Raw genomic sequence first — 8,522 nt, 5'->3', positions numbered from 1 at the left:
AAAACAAATATGATTCTGTTATTGTTTGTCAAATCTATAACTGCTTGTTTTGATCTTTAGGCTGTCCGTCTCAGTGTTCAGGGAAAGGCCGATGTGTCAATTCAAGCTGTGAATGTCTGGATGGCTGGTCAGGGGCCGACTGCAGCAAAGGTTGTCTTTAAGTTCATTTTTTCTTTCTGTTGCATCGAATTATCACAGCATATATGGGTTTTGTCTCATTTAGATTTGTGTGCTGACAACAATATTATGGTCATGGAATGACATGAATATAATATACAGCTGGTGGATGTAAAAGTGCTCACACAATGTAGTTCCTACAAGTTGTAACATCAAAGAGACTTACTGACTGTCTTTATGTGCACGTTATGTACAGGTGAAGAAGAAATCGGTTGTTCAAATGTTGCTTGGATCTTAACAGCGCATTAAATCATTATATGGCACAGACATTAGAGACCTAGATTGAATTGCAGAAAACTAGATTAATGTACTTAGTTTGTGAGTTACAAATATGTATTCATATATTAGTCGAACTTGAGTACCAGTTAGTATCCTTAACCATGCATATGTCTAGGATCTTGCGGGAACTGCTCTTTCGGCGAATGTGTGTCTGGCTTCTGCGAGTGTGTGCTCGGATGGGAAGGCACAGCCTGTGATCAAAAGGGTATGTTTTTCTATATTTATCTTGTCGATGCAATATGAAGTAGTACAGGTCCATAACATTGATACAATGTCAAGACAAGAATAGATATCTGACGTCCTATTTCCATCATTGGTATAGAGATAGATCAATCATGTATTTGATACACAAAGATGACTTATAGGAAGAAGTGCCCGTTGAGTTATACAAGTGCAGGCAATGAAGAAAGGAACATTAGCAACACCATTGAAATGTATTTTGGAGGACAAGATAAGTTAGTATTATCGGAATAGATACGGTATTAAGGTAACTAAAATACTTCCATTTTATAACAGCAACGTGCGATAATGTGAACAACTGCACAAGCCCGGCTAACGGAGCGTGTAAGACAACAGACGTCTGCGAATGTACTCCTGGCTTTATCGGTAAGGGTTGGAACAGAACATTAGAATGAGCAGTGAAATGCATGCAGCATATGTGCGTCTGATGAAATATGTAGCATCATCATCAAGCCCCTGTCACACATAGCCGAATATATGGCCTCCCGAAGACTGCCGAACTCACCCGAATCATTCTCAGGAGTAGGTCGGGAGAACGGTTGGCTGTGGATGGCTATATATATTCGGCTAAAAAGTGTTTGGGTGTGGACGGCAATAGTTGGCTACTGGAGTGGGTCTACAGTGGTAGGAGCTTGTTTGGTGGTCAAATTTGAATCAAATTTAAGTCAAATTCTATTCAATTCGTATAGAAAAGTAGGCGTGGCCTAAATCTGATCAGACTACTTCTAAGCATCAGCCAACCTTGGTTGGTTGGTGGTCGAAGAAGCTAAGGTTTTGAATTTGTGACGGGGACTTACATGTATATAACGTGAATTACGTTACACTTGTTATAACTATTATTACATGTCATTGCCCCGTTCTTCACATCGATAAGCCGTTCTTTTGTTTTGAAGAAATTGACTGCAGTGTGCAGGCTACTTGCCTTGCCGTGGCCAACTGCTCCAAGCGGGGAGTCTGTGTCGACTGGGACACCTGCCGGTGTGATAGCGGCTGGGGAGGGGAGAGCTGTTCTCAACCCACCTGCACCGATCTGGACGGATGTTCAGGTACGCTACCGTATACAATACCTTTTTTTGTCAGTGGCTTCGTGTGCTAATGAGTATCATATTCAATGGTTGGTTCTTCCTTCGCTCTATGGTTTGGTGTCGGATAAATTACCATATGAACGACAATCAAGCAGATGTCAGGAGGGAAATACTGGCCGCATGCAACAAAAAGTGACACAATTCTTCACACAGCGCGTTACAGATAATAAATGGTTACAAATATCTTCTGTCCGTTAGAAAGAGCTCATAATACATTACAATTTCACATCTAAGTATATTTATTTCAGCATACATGTAAGTCAAATTCAAGTCGTTAAGGTGACCAATTATTTGAGTCATCACATCCCACAACTAGCTATTCCATTCTTGGCCCACAGTCACCTTTTCAAAAACATTCATTTTCTTGCTTTGTTACAATCTCGCTACCAAAAGGAACGTCTTCTTGCGAGACATAAATGTGCTACTGGATTTCGTGAATTCCTAGGATGAATATCACAAAATCTACATGTATTCATGGACAGAAGTAAAACCCATAGTAATATTTTCAGAAATGTATATGAAATAAGCGTGTACTGAAATAGAGTATTGTCATTGACAATAATAATACCTTCTTATCTTTTCTTGTAACATTCACGTTTTTGTCTAAATACAGGTCGTGGCACATGTGTGGAGTACGATGTGTGTGAGTGTGAGCAGGGCTGGACCGGAGTTAGCTGTGCGCTGCCGGACTGCAGCGGAGTGGGAGACTGTTCCAGACGGGGTGAGTGTGTGGGGCCGGACGTCTGTGAGTGTTACAGCGGGTTCAGGGGACAGAACTGCAGCCTGTCGCTGAACTGTACTGAGCTGGACGACTGTAACGGACAGGGGCTTTGCGTCTTCACACCTGGAGGACAGTCGAATTTTTCATGCAGGTATTTAAAACCACACATGCTTACCAGCAAATGTTTTCTAATGTGATTGTAATCTTTAAAACATTAGGGGGACTAGTGTGGGACTACATTTAAATTTTGTACTCACAAATGAAAATCTTGTCAAATAAATATATACCACCTGTCACTGTTATGGATATATAATGAATATATATTTTGCATTATGTATGTATAGAGAAATGTGTATAGATTTATTAGGGCTTTAAAAATGATGTAATTAACTGTATATTTTGCCTGACCTTTACCTCTTCCCTCATGACCTCAATGAATAGTGGCCTACAGGTCAATTTAAGCTTCTTATGAATAAACAAATCTTCAAACAAAAGTTGAAGAGTTTGTGAGTATTGCTCTATAGGAGAAAATATTGTGGATCAGTCTACTCTGTCACGTTGTTCATTGCTTTCTTTGTGAATTTTTGTTAAAACGTTATTTACTGAAAATCATATCTCGTCTTTCTCAGATGTTATTCAGGTTTCACCGGGACCAACTGTAGTGACGTCTCGTGTTCCGGTGTGAACGACTGTTCCGGGAACGGACAATGTGTGGAGCCGAACCTCTGCTCCTGTGACGCCGGGTTCAACGGGCCCAGCTGCGCCAATTTCTCGTGTGAAGCCAGAGACTTCTGCTCAGGTACGTAATTGTGTTGCTCTCAGGTACTACATACGATGTTTTCATTTTGTTCTATTCTGTTGTTTTATAGTTTGAAGTAATAAATTTTTACATAAATCTTTACAATTCTCAGCAATCAATCATTTGAGATAAGCGCCAATCTATTACAAAATATATCTTCTCTGTTAGAAAGAGTTCATGATACATTACAATTGTGCATCCAGTTCTATTGGCGTTAGTCCGCTTTAAGTCACTAAGGTGCCCAATTATTTAAGTCAAACATCATCACACTTTGACTTTATTTGGATCCACATCTATTCTTGCAACTATTCTTGCACTCACACCACCCATCCAACTATTCCCATATTGGCCCACGATCAGCGTTTTAAAGGCATTTCTTGTGTCAGACGCGCATATTCATGTTTAGATCTTGCATGATATATATATATAATTATATAATGTCAATTTCCTTTTAGGCCATGGGCAATGTGTGGCATACGACGAGTGCGCATGTGACGACTCCTGGAGCGGACCGTCCTGTTCGATCGCAAACTGCAGTGACGTCAACGACTGCTCCTCAAACGGCGTCTGCCTCTTACCAAACACGTGCGAATGCGCGAGCGGGTACGACGGGCCGTCCTGCGACCAGTTCAGCGCTCCCAACGAAAACTCCCCCGTGTTTGCGAACGAGACATTCGTCGTCAGTGTTCGCGAGAACGCACCCGTCGGAACAAAGATCGGCAAAGTGTCTGCAGACGACGCCGACGCAGGACGTAACGGCTACGTCACGTATTCCATTTCACCCGGTAGTGAAGCGGACATGTTTCTCGTTGACGGTGAAACAGGAGAGATTTCCACAATCGTTCAGCTAGACTATGAATCATTGGCTAAAAAGACCATATCTCTCGTTGTTGTTGCAAGAGACAAAGGTGTACCGTCTCTGTCTGCCTCGGCGGCTGTTGAGGTGGCCGTACTGGACACGAACGATCACTGCCCAACTTTCCAAGAGGACTCCACAAGCATCCAGCACACTCTTCGACCTGGCCAGTCACTAAACATCACGGCTACGGACAGAGATAGTGGCGTCAATGGCAAGGTTACGTACTCAATCCTAGGAGAGGGAAACAATGGCAGGTATTCTATCAACGAGTCGACCGGCGTCATAACCTTACGTGACGACATAACACCGGGAAGGTATACCTTCGTTGTTGTCTCTATTGATCAAGCAGCCGTCCCCTGTTCTTCTCGCCTCACGGTAACTGTGATAGTTGAGGAGGAGGGTATACCCGTACCCGAACAGGTACTGTCGTCGACAGTTGAAACCCGCGCTTCCAGCTCGCCAGTAGTGGATGTATCGAGTATAGTCCCAACACAAACGTTCATGACGCCAACGCCACAACCCACAGCTGCAGCTTCAGCGATGGCAAGAACGGGTACAATTGCGTCTTCATCGGCTACATCATCGCCAATAAGATCGCTGATTTCGCTGCAGCCATCGCAGGTAATGTTCACGGCCAGCAGTGTACGCCCTACTCCATCCACCGTGGTTGTTCTATCTGCCATATCTACAAAAGACTCATCGCCAACACTGGAGTCATCCGAACTACAGCAGACTGCACCATCTCCAATGTCTGTAACTGACCAAGCAGGTCTCCCATGTTCAATACAGTATCTAAGTGTCCAAGTATCTCCGATCACGGTGACTGTGACAGCTGTGGAGAGTTTACCTGTTCCGGTACGTGAAACGGTAAAGGTGACAGCTGTGGAGAGTATACCGGTACGCGAAACAGTAACTGTGACAGCTGTTGAGAGTTTACCGGTACGCGAAACGGTAACTGTTACAGCTGTGGAGAGTATGCCGGTACGTATACGCGAAACCGTTAAGGTGACAGCTGTGGAGAGTGTTCCCGTACGCGAAACGGTAACTGTGACAGCTGTGCAGAGTATACCGGTACGCGAAACGGTAAAGGTGACAGCTGTGGAGAGCCCGGTATGCGAAACGGTAACTGTGACAGCTGTGCAGAGTATAGCAGCACGCGAAACGGTAAAGGTGACAGCTGTGGAGAGTATACCGGTACGCCAATTGGTAACTGTGACAGCGGTGGAGAGTATGCCAATTCGCGAAACGGTAACTGTAAAGGAGAGTATACCCGTACGCGAAACGGTAACTGTGAAGAGTACGCCGGTATGCGAAACGGTAACCGTGAAAGCTGTGGAGAGTATACCGGTACGCCAACCGGTAACTGTGACAGCTGCGGCTAGTATACGAGTACGCGAAACGGTAACTGTAACGGAGAGCGTACCCGTACGCGAAACGGTAACTGTGACGGAGAGTATTCCCCTACGGCAAACGGTAACTGTGACAGCTGTGGAGAGTATACCTGTACGCGAAACGGTGCTGTCGACTGTTCAGTCATGCTCTTCCACCATATCCCCATCACGACCGACCATGACTCGAACACCCGCAAGTTCAGCGGTCCCAATGCTGACTTCCCCAACCAGCACAACAGAATCCCCGACTGCTGGATCAGAATTCCTCCTGAGGAATGTGGACATGTCAATGGTTCTGGATGAGGCATGGGATGAGGACCTGGCATCACAGTCGTCGGAGAAGTACAAGAGGCGGTCGTCAGACATTGCGGTTGCAGTAAGTGTGATATTTTTTTGTTCAAATACAACATTTCTGGAAATGAAAGAATCATATCTAATAAAAATATTGCAGATGAACTTCACTTTGTTAGAACTTCTCCCACTTATAAAAAGGAAAGGAATAAACTGTTACAGACTATTACTACCAAGACAAAGTTCACCCTCTCTGGTACACAGGACGATACTATCCATAATATAGTGGAATAGTCTTATTTCTTAATTTTAGATAAGAGTGTAATTGGGTGGATGATACGATCGGTTATAATTCATGCAAATGAGGCTCTCATAATTTGCATAAACACCGAGAAAAAAATTACGTTGTGTACTTCTAGCAACGAAAATTCTCTATTACCAAAATGACGTCTGTCTTTTTTTTTCCAGATGTCGTCCGTGTTTAGGAATGAATCGCGGTTTGTTGGGGTTATCGTCACACGGTTCAGGTAAACTTACTAACGGTATCATCGTGGGATCGTGTGGCGTAGCGGCAGAGTGCGCGACTCGGAACTAAGAGTCCCGGGTTCTGACATGCCACCGATCTTGTGCCCTTAGGAAAGGCACTTTACACGACTTTCCTCACTTAGCTCAGGTGTAAATGAGTATTGTCCTGTCATGTATTTGTCCCCTGTGTTGCTGGCAGCTTTAATATAAGTTGAAAAAACTTGAGTGTGTCGTCACCACGTCTGGTGATTACATGTTGGAATTAAAAAAAAAACGGTATCATCTTCAAAGTTCAGCTGTGTTGATCAAAGTTATCACCAAGCAAGTTTGAACGTTATTCTTCCAACACATGTATAAGAAATCGAAATTCCGACTGTACAACTCGAGTCTTTGTCAAGGAATGAGCAATTCACTGCTTCTGTGACGTGCACGTTATGCAGAGAGACTCAATAAGCAGTGGATCATAGGTTGCAGAAAGTCTGTGACGCCTCCCGTCTTTTTTTAATGATGCTTTAATATGTTCCGTTTAAAGTTTCAGCTTGCTTTGTAATGACGGTATTTGCATACTTATAATATTTTCATCTCAAATTAAATTTTGTGATGACGTGCTGGTTGATTTAAAGCGTTTTCATCGGTACAAGACCATATAAGTAAAGGAAAAGTAAGCAGATGTCAGGAAGGAAAGACTGGCCAAATGATACATGAAATGACGCAATTCTATACCGAACGTGACTGCTAATAAACTATTACAAATATCTCCTCTATGCGAGCTCATGATACATTCTAAATGTGACTCTAAGTCTAGTCTTCTTAGCATTAGTCCAATTCAAGTCACCAAGTTGAAGCATTAGTCACACATTGCCATCCAACCAACAAACCAACAAACCAACAAACCATTCCCACCTTGGTCCCAGTTGGTGACAGTTTTTTAAAAAACCTAAGCCATTTCTGTTTTCTCAGGGAAGGGAGCACTATCGCCGATTTTCAACTACTGCATAATGGTGGGGAGAACTTTGACGACGTCGCGGCGAGCATGTTGAGGCAAGCTACAAGAAACGGTCTGCAAGTGGGAGGGGCGAAAGTGACTCAGCTGGAACAGAAAGGTGTGCTGGTACCTAATTTTGCATGCTTGCTATCATTAGATACATCTTCCGTTATGGGGCTCACTAAAAAGTACATGTACGCTTGCTGAGTCGCTTGACATGATGCGTCAGAAACGGATACAATTACTAGCGTAGTGTCCAGTCTATCGTGGTCTGGAGGGCTCCCTTCGGGCATGTAGGCTTTCCCCGCCGCCAAGTGCAGCCTGCCTCTTCGGTAGGTTTTTAATGGTGGGAGTTAAACCCCTGCCTTGCAGGGAAAATAAACCATACCGTCCAATACCGGAGAGTCTAGTTGAACTAGGCTGCTGGTAACCTCTACAGCGTCCGCCCAAACCACCATAGACTAACCACCAGAATAACGTGCAACATGTATACATTTCGTGGTAACATGTTGATTAAACATACAGCTGTTAACCCTAAACAGTACACCTGGGGTCCGCGCGGACCCCAGCACTATATATTCTGTAATATCTTTTTTGTTTCTAAATATTTTTTTCTGAAATTTTAGGTAATTGTCAACCACAAAGTTGTCTCTCAATACAGTGCAGAAAACTCCGTTTCTACCATTTATAACAAGTATGATGTTTTTAAAAAAACACAGGCGACGATTTTGTGTTTACCTGTTTCGTTCTTGATAAATCGTTCTTTTCATACACGTACACATATAATTTGGAAAGAATTTATAATTTCTGCTACAGTGCCAGGAAAGCCGCCAGGGGTCCAAAATCAGTTAGGCCCAGGCAAATTTATGCTGTGTTTCTTGCAGTTAAAAAATTTGAATCGCTAGATAGGGATTCACTTAATATTTTTAATGTCTTTTAATTTTTTCATAGATTTTTATAATTAGTGATCCAACTAATACAGTGAATATAACACTGAAATGTATAAGTACACTGGTATCTTCAACACTACACTAATTTCGCCCCTAGAGATAAAATAGTGAAACGCGGTCCATGGGTTCACCGTAAATTCCCGAATAAAGTACGCACCCCTTCTGCGCACGGCCGGTGCCACTGTGGACATGTACATGTAGTATATGTATGTCTTAAAAA

The 8,522-nt window shown here is 43.2% G+C and overlaps 1 protein-coding gene and 1 long non-coding RNA gene across 2 annotated transcripts; both read left to right on the top strand.

Moving 5' to 3' along the window:
• Positions 1–58: 58 nt before the first annotated feature.
• Positions 59–1,062, top strand: LOC109481891. The gene is made up of 3 exons (XR_002140934.1): positions 59–150; positions 572–661; positions 973–1,062. It is a non-coding gene; the product is annotated as an uncharacterized LOC109481891 (long non-coding RNA).
• A 111-nt stretch (positions 1,063–1,173) lies between these two features.
• Positions 1,174–7,812, top strand: LOC109481803 (fap1 adhesin-like). The gene is made up of 9 exons (XM_019784392.1): positions 1,174–1,234; positions 1,590–1,742; positions 2,395–2,653; positions 3,132–3,301; positions 3,757–5,033; positions 5,076–5,927; positions 6,311–6,369; positions 7,328–7,478; positions 7,792–7,812. Exons 1-9 carry the CDS (start codon positions 1,174–1,176, stop codon positions 7,810–7,812), a joined length of 3,003 nt encoding a protein of 1,000 aa, XP_019639951.1.
• The last annotated feature ends 710 nt before the right edge of the window (positions 7,813–8,522 follow it).

The sequence above is a fragment of the Branchiostoma belcheri genome, unplaced genomic scaffold (assembly GCF_001625305.1).
Source record: "Branchiostoma belcheri isolate BF01 breed outbred unplaced genomic scaffold, Haploidv18h27 scaffold58, whole genome shotgun sequence".
NCBI lineage: Eukaryota > Metazoa > Chordata > Leptocardii > Amphioxiformes > Branchiostomatidae > Branchiostoma > Branchiostoma belcheri.
Note: the sequence above shows the minus strand (reverse complement) of the source record. Positions and strands in the feature narration are given on the sequence as shown.

Excerpts from the sequence above, each read along its gene's own strand:
- LOC109481803 (XM_019784392.1), top strand. The coding sequence starts at position 1,174 with ATGGCCTCCCGAAGACTGCCGAACTCACCCGAATCATTCTCAGGAGTA. Across the intron at positions 5,928-6,310 it reads CGTCAGACATTGCGGTTGCA|ATGTCGTCCGTGTTTAGGAA; the intron begins GTAAGTGTGATA and ends TTTTTTTTCCAG. Across the intron at positions 7,479-7,791 it reads TGGAACAGAAAGGTGTGCTG|CGTCCGCCCAAACCACCATA; the intron begins GTACCTAATTTT and ends TAACCTCTACAG.